We start from the raw sequence: 14,354 nt of genomic DNA, 5'->3' as shown, positions 1-14,354 counted from the left end.
TTACTCTTGAGACCTATCAGAACATCATTTCTAACTCGTTTAAGTCACCTTGCAGAGCACAGCCAGTCCTTTCCTTTATTTGGCCTTTTATATTCAGATCCAAGCTCTTCAAACTTCACATTGGATTGTTTTCAAATTGTCTTCTTCTCATTTTTGTTGTGATTTCATTCCGCCTGGTTCGATGTCATCCCTTAAAGTGGTGGTTCTAAAATTCCTACATGCATAAGAACTAGCTGGGCAGCTTGCTAAAAATGCAGATTTTTCATCCCCACCCCTTGGCGATTCTGATTTAATAGTTCTAGCTCTGGGTTTGGAACTCTGCATTTTAATGGGCACCCTAGGTGATTCTCATGGACATGGCTCATGGATGACACTTTGAGAAGGGCACAACACCTTCCTCTCCTGATTCGCACAATATAACACTCTTCCCTTGCCCCCTTGCCCTCTGCAGTGGCTCTAGAAAAGAACATATATTTCAAGAATAATATATTTAGAAGTTAGCAGTTCATGATCCACAGACTCCAGGAGGAGCCACAGTAGACCACAGGGTGGTTCTTGGTGCCTCTGAACTTGCAAATGAAATTTCTATTGTGCACTTCTTTTTTTTTTTTTCCGGTTAGGAGGTCTGCAGCTTTCAACAGAGTGTCAGAGAAATCCATAATCCAAAAAGTTAAAAGACCCTAAAAATCCATTAAACAGATTTATGCCTTGAAAATTAATTACCTTCCTATTTGACATGTTTCGTGTCTAAACTTTGTGTAGCTTAAATTATTTTTGGGGAGCAGGGCCCATGCCTTGGCATTAATCCCACTGCCCTGGCACACATAGAAAGCAGGTGCAGCAAACTGCGCTGTTGATCATCTCCTCTCCCCAACCCCATCATCCTGCTTCATTGGTATTTTCCTGTTATTTATATTTTTCTTCATGTATACCTATCTCACCCTCTTTTTAGATAACTGGATAGCCTCCTTACTGTTCATTCCTGTGCTCATTACAATGTATTTCAAATAACAGAAACAAAAGTTGAATTGTGTTTAAGAAGGGTGGGGAATGGGAAGATTTTTGGGTTTTTGGACACATGACTGAATATTCCTGCCAGGGAGGCTGCAAAATAGGTTTTTTTTTTTTTTTTAATTTTATAGTCTTTAAAATAGAGAAAGAGTTTTGGATAGCTAGCATCTTTTGCAGTTAGGGCTTGGGCACAAAACCTAGAACCACCAACTGGATTGGAAGATAAGCAGGTGAAGTAGCCAGGACTTTGCCGAATCCATTTTGGTGGTGGACGGTGGTAGCAGCATTTTGACAGTGTCCTGTGTGCAGTATTGGAGGTGCAAGCTATGATGTTTAGTGACACAATAGTGGTGGGAGGTGTAGTGGTGTGGGTGTGCCTTCACTAGACCAGTTCTATGGCATAGATTTTGGAGTTGTTCCCAGTTTCATGGCTTATAAGCTAGAGTCTGCTGCCTTTCCTTAGGTTTGGTGAGCTACTCAGTAGACTTTTGAAGATTCCCTTCTGCTGAAATACACCCTAGTTAGTTTCTGCTGGCTCTTTATTTCCAAACATGTCAGACACAATCCTGCTTCTGTATCTTCATCATGTCCATTTTCTCTTTTTGAATGACATGCTTTTTAATCTAATTTCATCAGAAATTGCAACCCATTTAATAAACTGTTGTGATAGTTTCCTCTCTCTTTTCTTACTTTATTTTTTAAAAAACGTTTGATCATGAAAATTTTCAAGCTGACACTAAAGTAGAGAGAATAGTACAGTGAATTCCCATAACCTGTCACCTGGCTTCAACATTTTACCATTTACATTTCATCTTTCCTTTCCCATGCCTTTTTGGGGACAGAAGGAGAGGAGATGGAGTATTTTATGGCAGCTCCAAGACATCATATCATCTCACCCATAAATACTTTATATGTATTTCTAACAGAGTATAAAAATGAGATAAGCATAACACTCTTATCATGCCTAATACAAATTAACAATAATCTAAAAATATCATTCAATTCCAGCCCATGTTCAAACTCTCCTAGTTTTCCCCGGAATGATTTTTTTTTTTTTTTTTTTTTTTTTTTGAGACGGAGTCTCGCTCTGTCGCCCAGGCTGGAGTGGCGTTATTTCTGTTTACTGCAAGCTCCGCCTCCCGGGTTCACGCCATTCCCCTGCCTCAGCCTTCCGAGTAGCTGGGACTACAGGCGCCCGCCACCACACCCGGCTAATTTATTTTGTATTTTTTAGTAGAGACAGGGTTTCACCGTGTTACCCAGGATGGTCTCGATCTCCTGACGTCGTGATCCGCCCGCCTGGGCCTCCCAGAGTGTTGGGATTACAGGCGTGAGCCACCGCGCCCGGCCCAGAATGAATTTTTACAATTGGTTTGTTTGAATCAGGGTCCAAATAAAGTCCACATAAGGTATTTCAGTGACATGTCTCTTTTTTCCTGTCTACTTATTTATAATTTTTAGTAGATATGAAGTCTCTCTGTATTGCCCAGGCTGGTCTCAAACTCCTGGGATCAAGCAATTCTCCCACCTTGGCCTCCCAAAGTGCTGGGATTATAGGAATGAGCCCCAAGGCTAGTCTCTAATTTATTTTTTTATTGAGATATAATTCACATGCCTAATGTGTCTCTTAAATCTTCTAAAACCTTTACCAGTTCTTCCTTCCCCTTTATTTCATGCTATTTACTTTTTGAAGAATTTCTCAATGTCTTACAGAATTTCTAAATCTCTGTGTTGTCTGATTCTATTTTTGTGATGTTATTGACAAGTTCCTCTCTCGCATTTTTTTCCCCTGTGAATTGGTGGTTAAATCTAGGGGCTTGATTACATTTAGTTTTCATATACCCTAGATTTTTTTTTTTTTTAAGATGTAGCTTAGTCACATCTCCTCCAGAAGTCTTAATATTCCTACCCTCAGTGATTGCTCTTTTCTTAGACGCTTGTATTTATTTATCGCTCTTGTTATCCATTAAATCCTGCCCATTTCTCTTCCTAAAAAGTCAAGGACCATGTCCCATATGCACGGACCACATATGTGTCATCATTGCTATTTCCCCATACCTAGGGCACAATGTGCCTGGCACAGAGTGGGTGCACCAAAAATAGCTGTTGAGCTAAGAGGATATGAGAGTACAAATCATACACTGGGTATCTGCTGCTTAGCATTGCTGTTTTATGTGTGGTTTCTCATTGTGTTACAAGCCTTGACTTAACTCGTGGACTGTAAGCCTCATGAGGGCAGGGAGGAAGTTAAATATATTTTTGTACTCCAGGTACCTAAAACATTGCCATACCCATACCTTGCACATATTTAGTATGGAGTAAATTGGGAACCCTTGCCTATCCATCTCTGAAGGATTTTTGTGAGCTCAAATAAGAGATGCATGTGACAAGTGTATGTAAAAAGTAATGTATTACATAAATACATGTAATATTACTAACAATTATAATCTGTAGTCATTGCTTTTGTACCTTTAATAGATTTAATACATTTAATACATTTAGTTTAAATGTATGGATCTATTGACTGTTATCATCTATTTTTCAAAGTGGTACCTAATCCTAGGGCTCAACTCATTAATGAAGAGGGATTACAGGGGACATCTATCAGGTGGCCAGCTTTTGGTTATGTGGATTAATGGTATAGCAATCCACAGAAAATCATCCATTTAAAGGAGTGAAATATTTTTTATGGTGATTACGCGAAGCTCTTGTGGTTGCAAGTGACCAAAAAAATAGTTCTAGCAAAAAGGAATTTTTTTTGTTGATATATCTAAAAAGTCCAAGGATATCTGACTTCAGGTGTGGTTGGAACAAGGAAGTGAAACAATGTTGTCATACTTTTTATTTTTTATCTTTGCTTGTCTCTGATTCGTTTGTTGATCTTATCTCATTCTCTTCCATTTCAGATTAGCTTCCCTAAGTGGCCATGGGTAAGTAGCTCCAGATTTTCTTCCTTCTAGCACTAGGCTTTAAAAGCAAACAGTCTTCTCCTATTGCCCTAGCAGAGAAGTCCTAAGGAGGACTTCTAGTCATGTCAAGGTCCCCTGTCCAGTCTTAAAGGAATCAGAATGCACTGGGTAGCAGACTGCATTGTAATGGATAACCCAGCCATGTGTAATACAAAAGTTTTCCTGAACAAGGAGTAGGATGAGACCAGAAGAAAATGTATAGGAGAAAAAAATAACAGCTATCTGTGTGAACCTCAGGACAACCTCAGCTCAGAGGTCTGCATCCCGGAGATCTCTCTTCCGGGTTTACTTAGTTGGAGATGAATTCAGGGGTCTTGGTTTTCCTGAATTTTTTTTCCTTTGAGGTCAGTCCCTTGGGTCTGGAAGGTCACTATTTGATGTAATAAGTGATGGGTAGACTGTTTCATTGCAGATCTAAAGAAGTTATAAACTGCAGTTGTAACATAAAGTCTGTGATAGCCTTCAATGGGTCAGTTGAACAAAATTATGCACAGTTTTGTTTCTATCTGTATTTTCTAAGAAGAGGATCCATAGCTTCCCTCAGATTAAAAAACTTCTGGTGAGCCCAAAGATTAGGCAGCCTCCAGTGTTTCTCAATGGGGATACATACCACTGAAATTTGGACAAGAAAGTTTGTTATTGTGCAAGATGTTTAGTGTCTCTGGCCCATACCCCTTAAATGTCTGTAACATCCGTAAGTTATTATGACAACCCCTCCTCCCATATTCCAAGCACTGATAATTGAGAGCCCAGATGAGATTAGAAGTCTAGACTGCATGTTTTCTTCATGTTTGATCTTCTTTCTCTGCCAGAGAACATGAAGGAAACAAGTTTTCTTTGTTTGCTTTTGACAGCTAATTTCCAACAGTCCATGTATTAAGGAATCTAGGATCCCACTTTTATGAGCACAAAACTCCCACTTTCTTTATGTGTGTTCTCAGGTATTCTGACTTATTTTAATGGTTCCAGGGGAGGGCCTAAAAGTCGTATGTTGGGGATCAATTGTTATTCTGAAAAATTGGTAATTGCTACTGCAACCTAGTGTGCCTTCTGCACTTTTTCCAAATCTCTTTGAGAACTCCAGCCCTAACATCGATCCATCTTACTGGAGATCTTTTCGGATGTGAAATTAAAATGTTTCAGTGGGAGGCAAGACATGCAAAGGGGTAACTCCTGGAAGGTGCCCAGTTGTCACTGTAGCCTCTTTAGAGTTTTCTCCTAGGACAGTCATTTTGTTTATTAATTCTAAAAGGCCAAACACCAAGATGAGATGTTAATCTGAAAGGAATAACTTCAAGACCTATTAAAGAATGACCACTGAGAAGGGTTTTTATAGATTGCAAATCACTTTCTCTTACATTTGACCTTGCAACATCTTCTAAAACTGGTTTGCCAATCTCTTCTTTTATGGATGAAGAAATGGAGGCTTCTAGGAACCAAGTGACATTCTCAGGATTGCACAGCTCTTCTTAGAAGGGCTGGGGATTTCAACTCTGAGTCTTATACCTTTAAATGCCACTGTAACTCTATACTGCCTCCCTGATGCCTCAAAACACTTTTAAAAAGAAGGAACACGTCCTACTGGAGCTAATCAGAGGAAAGGAACTAGAAGTACAAATGAGCCACAACAGAGAGTTTTAAAATTCTCTTCCCGAAGTGAATTCCGGGAAGCTCGGGAAGGAGTCGACACTTGTACATCGTCAGTGCTGAAATGCTAGGAAAAACCTCATTTGAACTCCCAGTCAACTAAGTAATTAAAAGCAGAGAGCAACGACGCTGTCTGTAACTTTGTGCCTTTTTAAATTAACCGAATCTTTCAATTGCTGCTTTAGATTAGAAGTGGCTACTTGGATAAAGGGGAAAGAGCCATTCAACTGATGAATAGTATTGTAAAAGTCCAGACTTTAGAAAAGGAACGCACAAGAACAATTTCTCCAATAACGTTTTCATTACAAAGCGAAGGAAAGTTCTTCCTCGTTGTTCCAATCCGAGGACAAGTTGATGTGTCGCAGCAGCCCAGGGAAGCATGCGGGCTGATAGGAAGTCCTTTTATTTTAAGACAGGCTCGAATGCTAAAACTTTCTCGTGCCAAAACCCTTGACTATCTTATTTTTAAAATAAGCACTCGGCGTGCCCTCGCAGATGTCTGAGCTGAGAGGTGGGAGTGACGGTGGAAGAGCAGTCTGTGTCCGTTCTTATTCATATTAAGTAGCCAATTCTGTACCCTTGAAGCAAGTGGGGAGAGAGGAGGGAGAGGAGCTGCTGACATTGACAATGAATCCAAACAGGAGTTGCACTAGCGGTGTCCACCACGTTGCCTCTCCCCCCCCGCTTAGCCTTCTGGGAGCTGTAGTTTTCATGGTAGAGGCTCCACAGGCGAGCTGGGAATGCCCCACCCGGGCCGAACTACAGATCCCAGGCGGCGCTCGGCCGCCGGCCCCTCCCGCCCGGGTACGAGTGTAAACTCCCCGCGCTGGGGCGGGTGGCCGCGAGCCGGCGAGCGGGCAGAGCTCGGCGCTGCGCTGGGGCGCACGGCTCGAGGGACCCAGGCCCAGCTACCTTCCGTCCGCCCCCGGGCTCTGTTCTCACTTTCCAGTAGTGGAAGGACGGGAAGCAGGAGCCATGCAGTCGGAATCGGGGATCGTGCCGGATTTCGAAGTCGGGGAGGAGTTTCATGAAGAGCCCAAAACCTATTACGAACTCAAAAGTCAACCGCTGAAGAGCAGGTGAGTGCTGACAGCTGGACAGAGGCGCAGCAGGCGGCTGGGGGCCACTGCGTCTGCCACTCTGGGGCGAGGAGAGCGGATCGCGGGAGCTCTGGGACAAGGACCCAGTGCCCTTGCCCCGGGGCAGAGGGCGAACTGCCCCCCGCAGTTGGGGGCCGCGCCCGCTCGGCCCAAGTGCGCCTTTAGGAGGCTCGGATGGAGCGCACTTCGGAGGGCGCTGTGGGTCGTCGGGGACGAAGCGTCCAGGCGCAGGGACCCTCGGCTGGGGATGCCAGCTGCTGAGACTGAGTGGGGGCTGGGGAACGATCTGGCGCGATGTGGGGGAGGAGGAGCGTCGGGCCGGGACGCTGTCCCGGTGGGATGGGGGAGAAAGTTCTAGTGAACCCCCTTTCTGAAGATCCCAGCGGGTTGAGGGCTCGGAGAGGGAGAGCTTTGGGTGGGTTAGGATGCGACATTGGAGGGAAGCAATTAGTTAGCTTGGAGTCACCTCTTGGGAGTCCGGTCCCTGTGGGGAAATTAGTCCCTGGGCTCCTGCAGGTGAGGTTTCTCTGGGCTTCGCCTCTCACCTCCAGACCGCTGCAAGCGGGCGCGGGAGGGGCCAGGGCAGCGGTGGGCGTGTCCCCTAGTCCAAGTTAAACTCCCTGGAAATCCCATTCAAATCCAGGCCTTCCCTGCAGAGGGGAAATGAGCCTTGGTCTTGGGGGTTACTGGGAGTGTACCCCGCTTGGCAGAGACACGTGTTTAATTCGCTGGGGACTTCAAAAACTTTTCAGGAGAGGAGTGAAGACATCCACTGCTGTGATGCCCCATCCCCTCTAGTGCCCACTTCCTTTGAGCCACCCTTTTTGCTGCCTCCATTCCCACTTGTCTGTCGAAATGGATTGGGTGTCTTCCGTTCTGTCTGTCCGGCTGGCACTCTGGACACCTCGTACTTCTCATTTACGGTGGTTACTAAAAGGGACATGGTCAATGGAGGCTGGAATAGCAGAGAAAGGTTTATTTACACCCCTCTAAGCTGTGAGCTGGGATAAGGCTATCATTGGAAGGATCCAGCAGGACTTCTGCACCCGGCTGTACCTTGCTGCCCTGCCCTTCGCTGTGGGTGGAGCCTGGGTGATTGGGTCTGGCCGGCAGAGTGGGAGAGGGTCCTGAAATGAGGGTGAGTGGAGCAGGGCAACTGAATGAGGAGCCAGGTGGTGTAATCTTGGCCTCTGGCGAGCACTGGGCTGGTTCTTTTTCTAGTGGAAAGTGCAACCAGGTTTATTTCCTTCAGGGCTGTGGCAGGATTCTTTATCCCAGTTGGGGAAGAAAATCTGGGAACAGCGGACCTACTGACTGCCATTGCTGAAGAAGCCTCTTTGTAGATGCTTCATGGCAGATTGGAAGGAAACCGCCTAAGCAGTTCGACGTATAAAACCAGCCTTTAGTTGGTGGTTTTTCCTCATAATGGCTGTTTTGTGTGTGAGCATAGATTGTGTGTGTTGGGGGCTGGGGGTTTTGAGTAATATTGTGTGAAGGGTATTGTTGGTTATGCTCATCAGGGCTTTATCTGCATTCGGCTGAAGGGACCAGTGTTTTACTGGGCAGTCTCTGCTTTTGCTTCTATAAGCAAATGCTTACACGGCCAGAATGAGGGAATGAGTGTGTGTGTGGAATCCTGAAAGAAATAAATTAACCGGACTGTTTGGAACATTTCTGATGGTAGCTGATACATAACATTAAATCAGTTTGAGAGAGCGAGGAAAATACCATCTGGAAAAACCCAAATGAGTGCCGTGAAACTCATGTTGGACGATTTGGGCCTGTTCTTTTTCAGAGTCAGCAAAAAAGACTTGTAAGGGTGAATGTCCTCAGTAGCTAGCTAGCAGGCACGTGTAAGGAAAAATGTGGGTATGTGGGAAGAAATGGCTTCACACGTTAATGCTAGAAACAGGTGTGGGCCTGAACCAGCAGGGAAAGGAAGGCTAAATTAAAAAAGTTGCTGTAAAACTTGTATATGGAGCACACACATGCTCTTTGAAATAAACCAGTTAAATAAAATCTGTGAATAAATATATGGAGTTGGCAACATTTCTCTATACTGTTTTCCACAGTTGTCTAAGGTATTGTCGTCGACATCTGTTGTGTGACTTAAAAGGGCTACACATTGTTCAGGGCCTTCTCTCTCATTGCTTCTTGTCTTATGTCTTTGCTGGGGCACCTCACTTCTTATAAGTCTTTGTTGGAAAAAGTTGAAATTGATATGTTAAGACTGCTGTAGCCGTTCTGCCTATCAACTGTCTTCTCTGGATTGTCCAGAGTTGTTAGAGTTGAAAATATGTCCAGAATCTGCCCGCTTCTTACCAACTCCTCTGCTACTGCTTTGGTCCAAGCCACCATCAGCCCTTGCCTGGATTATTGCAGTAGTCTTTTAAACTGCAATATCCACATTTAGTGAATTTTCAGTATAGTAGCCACAATGTTCCTGTTAAAAGTGGTTCTCAATTGGAGGTGATTTTGCCCCCTGGGGTCATTTGACAGTGTCTGGAGACATTTGTGATTGTTACAATGGAAGGGATCATTATCCATCTCTAGTAGGTGGAGGCCAGGGATGCTGCTAAACATCTTACAGTGCACAGGACAGCCCCACAACAAAGGATTATCAGGTCCCAAATTGTTAATAGTGCTGAAGTCGAGCAACCCTGTGTTGAACATCAAGTCAGATCCTGTCATTCTCTGCTCAGAACCTGCCAATGGCTCCTAGTTTCTCCCAGTAAAATTCGAGGTTCTTAAGATGTCAGCCCTGACCTTATCTCTTGTTGCTTGCCTCCTACCTCCCTCTGCTGCAGCCAGGCTGATCGCCTCACTGTTTTTGGAATACCCCAGGCCCTTCCACCACTGGGCATTTGTATATTGCACTTGCCTTGACCATCCTTTGCCCAGACAGCCCCAGTCCTCACTCCTCCACCAACCAGTAGGTGCCTACCTCCAGGAGTCTTAAGAACATTAAGTGTGACATTGACTGTGGGAAAATATTGGCATGGTGCCTGGCACATAGTAAGTGCTCAGGAAATATTAGCAGATGTTGTTCTTGTTATTTTCTTTATAGTTCTTTCTTTAAACATCATTCCCATCACACTGATAGTGTGACCCTTTTTGACCACAGCATTTGCGATTGCCATTCCTTCAAGCTCTCTGTCTTCCTTGTCCAGCTATATATTTTTTCCCATAGGGCTTGTATTATAATCTACTGTATAATTTTCCAATATGTTATGTTTAGTATATGTTTCTCCACGCTAGACTGCAAACTCCAAGGGAACAGGGTTTTCTGTTTGTTCCTTGCTCACTCTTGTGTCCCCAGAGCCTAGAATAAAGTTTCTCAACCTCAGTGCTATTGATATTTTGGGCCAGATAATTCCTTGTTGTGGATGGTTTTATGCATTGCAGGATGTCCAGCAGCATCCCTGGCCTCTTCCTATTAGAGGCCAGTACTGCTGCCTCTATCAATTATGGCAACCAAAAACGTCTCTGGACATTGTCAGAGGTCCCGTGGAGGGCAAAGTCACCCCCATTTGAGAACCACTGGTTTAGAACAATGCGCGACACAATAAACATTTGTTTGAGTATGTGTTGCTTTCTTCCTTAATACCATAACCCCCTCAAGGTAAGACATTTGGTTTTTGTTTTTGCAATGAATATTGTGTTTCCTTTAAAATAGATACTTACTAGACTTTCTCCAAAGAGGAATTTATATATTGTTCATTGGGACTTACCTCAGATATTCAAATCTTTCATGAGGAAGGACATGTTTCATTTCTAACCCAGACATCCTTGCCTTTAGGAATCTGAAGTTGCTGGATTTAGATTATGTGAATCTCATTTTGGTCATATTGGTGGTTAAGGCTGTGTCATGGGAAGACACACACTATGGGAAAAGGTTTTAATGAATTGTTTGCACGCTGTTTCCTCCAATAAGGTTTGAGAAACCTTCGTGTGTTCTCCTGGGAACGAGATCTGAATGGTGAGGGGCAGAGGAAAAGCGCTGAATGTCTAGAGTGAGCCCAGAATTCACATAGGCATAGTCATGGCAGGGAAACAAATGTGAAACTGTTGAATGAGCTCCTGGGAGCAGAGGAAGTCTCTACAGGTCTTTTGGACCTAAAAACATTTTAAAACATAGTAGCATCTTTCAGGCTCATAGTCCTTTTGCTTGGTTTACTCAGTGCACATGGCTTTGTAGTTGTTAATGTCCTTTTCCTGGACAGACTTCACAGTTGTCTTAATTTAATTCCAATTTCTTCTTAAATCTTTAGTACTATTTAGACAGCTGTTACTACATTTTCTGCAAATTAGAAATGGGAATGAAAGTGAGTATTAGGTTTATCATGGCAATACAGGATATAGCAGTGATCCCCAAGTGCTGATTCACAAAGGTGTGTGAACTTTTAAAGGTTCGGGGTGAAATGAGAAAGACAAAGACTGTTGTGTCACATACCTACATATATTTGGGTATAAGGCTGCTGCCATTTCTTGGACTTATGCTGAGATGTTTTTCTCCTGTCTTCATATTAAAAAATGCCCTTTCTTTGATGACATAATAATCCATTCTTGGCAAAACAAAACTGTCAATCGTTTTTTGATTTCTGAGAGTTTTCTTGATTTTTTATTTTTTTTTGGTCTGTCCAATCTGCAGGGAACCACTAGCATAGAGATAAAGAGCCTTGTTCTGGCATCAGTGTCTGTCCCTAACTAACTGGGTAACCTCGGGCAGGCTGGGTGACGTCTAGGTTCAGTTTCCTCATCTGGCAAATAGGGGCCTGCCTCCAGGAGTCTCAAGAATATAAGTGTTACATTGACTGTGGGAAAAATATCATGGCGCCTGACACATAGTAAGTGCTCAGTAAATGTTAGCAGATGTTCTTGTTGTTATTTTCTTTATTACCTAGCAGTGAGCCTGGCATTTTGGAAGGTGTTTGCATTTGCTTGACTGGTTGTCTTCTCTAAGGCAAGCGTTATTATGCAGTACAGTTCTTTCAATGTTAGTAAATTCCTTTTTTGCTTTTCTTCTAATGAAGTGTTCAGATAAATATTTTGCACTTTATAGTTTTCATTTAATCATAACAATTCTTTTATACTAGTTAAAAAAACTGACAATTGTGACATTAGTGTATCTATAAAAATTCATGTTCAACACATATTTATTGAGTCCTAGTATGTGCACATTAATAACTAATAATGATGGGTCACATTTATTGAGTATGTACTACGTGTGAGCCCGCTCTAAGTGTTTCTATGTGTGTATAACATACTTAATCTTTGTGAAATCTGCATGAGGTGATCATAATAAATAAAAACAATAATGATATTAATTATAATTTTAAAAACAACACTTATCTAGTGCTTCCTATGTGCCAGGTACTATTCTGAATATTAACTCTGTTAATTCAACCCTGGGTGTATGTATTAGTTTATTATTCTCATTCTACAGAGAAGAAAACTGAGGTATGCCAAGTCGGTGGGGCCTGGATTTAAACTGAGGCCATATAACTGTAACCACATGCTCGTGTCCTCTAGTCTGTACTATGCTTGGTTGATCGTGCAAAATTCAAAGATACATCATACTGTGCCCTCCCTGTGTGGTGATGGAGAGAGAACTCATGGATCCAGCTAATTATACAAGGCAGAGTGTGGTCCCTGTGGCGGGGTGGGCATCAGCAATTGGGGGCATTTAATAGAGGAAGGGGATCTGGGGAGGCAGTTTTGTGGACAAATAGGAGTGTTTGAGTTTGGCCTTCAAAGTGAAACAATAGTCAAGTGTGTTTCTCTACACTATTAAATAAAATGTTAGACACCTTGGAGGGCATGATCCTAAAGTAGACGTTTAGGGTTTCCGTTTGCCTTTTAAACTTCTAACCTTTCTTTAAGCTCTTGTTTGTGGTCTCTAGGCACCTGATGATACCTCATGGTGGCAGAGAGGCTGCAATGCATGTGGACAAGTTTAGAGGGAGCCCTGCTTAAGTGCTGTCTGTGGTCACTGCTTTGCCACTTAACCACTACATCTGTGTTCAAGATACTTAACTTCTTGGAGTCTCAATTTCTTTAAGCTGTAAAATGAGATCAATAGAACCCACCCTCTTAGGGTTGGTAGAACTTTCTTTTTTTTTTGTTTGAGACAGAGTCTCGCTCTGTCCCCCAGGCTGGAGTGCAGTGGCGCAATCTCGGCTCACTGCAAGCTCTGCCTCCTGGGTTCATGCCATTCTCCTGCCTCAGCCTCCTGAGTAGCTGGGACTATAGGCGCCTGCCACCGCGCTCAGCTAATTTTTTGTATTTTTAGTAGAGACAGGGTTTCACCGTGGTCTCGATCTCCTGACCTTGTGATCCACCCGCCTCGGCCTCCCAAAGTGCTGGGATTACAGGCATGAGCCACCATGCCCTGCATGTAGAACTTTTAAAACTAAGCAAAAATGTATAAATATGTTTAGCATAGCACCTAGCACTGTTAGCAAATGAGATTAATTCCTCCTTTTCTAGTAGAATTTTAATATAATAGCAGTTTTTACCCTCCTCTTAAGAATAACTAAAACATGTATAGAATCATGCATCCAAAGCAAAGTAGACAAGATTGAGGTGCCTCAACCTGCAGATGTTCAAATCTAACTATGTAGATTCGTTTTGTGGTATGATTAGATGGAATGCTTGATTAAAGTGGGATTCTCAGTCTTGGTTTTGTTTGTTATTGGAGAGTTCCTTTTCACGATTACTACTATTTATAGATTTTATTTAAGTTGATGTATGTTTAATTCCCTTTGAGTTCTGCAGTGCAGTTTGCACAGGCTGATGTTTATATCTGCTCCAGTTGTGCAAGAAGTGGAAAATATCCTTTTTTTAGAACAGATCACATGTGCTTACTGTCAGGAATAGGACCTCAGTGTAAAAAAATGTATCTTGGGACAAATCAAACTTACTAAATTTCCCCCTCCAAGTGCTTTGTTTTAGGACTGGCAGTATTAGGATAAATAATAGGAAAAAAAAAATCCTTGGCTACTTTTTTTTGTCATCTTTCAAGGACAATAAGTGAGAGTTTCATTTGTTTTGTGTGTGTGTGTGTATGTGTGTGTGTGTGAGGTATAAAATGTACTTTGCTGAGGGTTTGTCTAATCAGAATAAATTATAAAAATATGTTTGACTACACTCCAAGTATGCATTATTTGGAGAAAATAATCATGAAGACAGGTCAAAGATACTAAATGCAGTCACCACAAGCTTTTGATATTGTAAAGGCAAATTTGCAGTTTATAAGAAGGTTTTTGTGAGTCTAGTGAACATTGTGTACTCCGAGGATAGGAATTATACCAAGGGTTAAGTCTGCATCTTTATTGAGACAAACGAGGTCGAGAAGACCCACAAGGAGGTCTGGGATCTCTGTTAAAATTTCTGCACCTCCTATTCTATTGCAGATGATCTTGGGAGGAGGACTAGGTTTGGCTTCTCAATGGTAAGCTTATTTCTCTACCCCATTTCTACAGTGTGGCTTTCTTATTTCTTCACTTCATCTTTCCCTCCTGTGGCTTTGGATGCATGCTGTGAAGATAAAGAAGTATACCTTTAGAGTGTTCACCTGAGACCCCTGTACCGGGATTCAGAGTGATGAAGCTTTTATCTTTAATGG

At 42.7% G+C, this 14,354-nt stretch overlaps 1 protein-coding gene across 5 annotated transcripts in view; it reads left to right on the top strand.

Annotated features, from left to right (window-relative positions):
- The first annotated feature begins 6,439 nt into the window (after positions 1–6,439).
- MITF (melanogenesis associated transcription factor) overlaps positions 6,440–14,354 on the top strand; it is a 224,450-nt gene continuing 216,535 nt past the window's right edge. For 4 of the 5 annotated variants that reach the window (XM_025376098.1, XM_025376095.1, XM_025376096.1 and 1 more), the window contains exon 1: positions 6,446–6,706. In XM_025376098.1, the coding sequence (XP_025231883.1) occupies positions 6,603–6,706 (104 nt within the window). In that variant the 5' untranslated portion in view covers positions 6,446–6,602. Of the gene's footprint in view, positions 6,707–14,354 lie in introns of all 5 variants that reach the window. The other variant, XM_025376103.1, reaches the window with a different exon arrangement.

The sequence above is a fragment of the Theropithecus gelada genome, chromosome 2 (assembly GCF_003255815.1).
Source record: "Theropithecus gelada isolate Dixy chromosome 2, Tgel_1.0, whole genome shotgun sequence".
Classification (NCBI taxonomy): Eukaryota; Metazoa; Chordata; class Mammalia; order Primates; family Cercopithecidae; genus Theropithecus; species Theropithecus gelada.
This window is presented reverse-complemented; position numbering and strand designations above follow the sequence as displayed.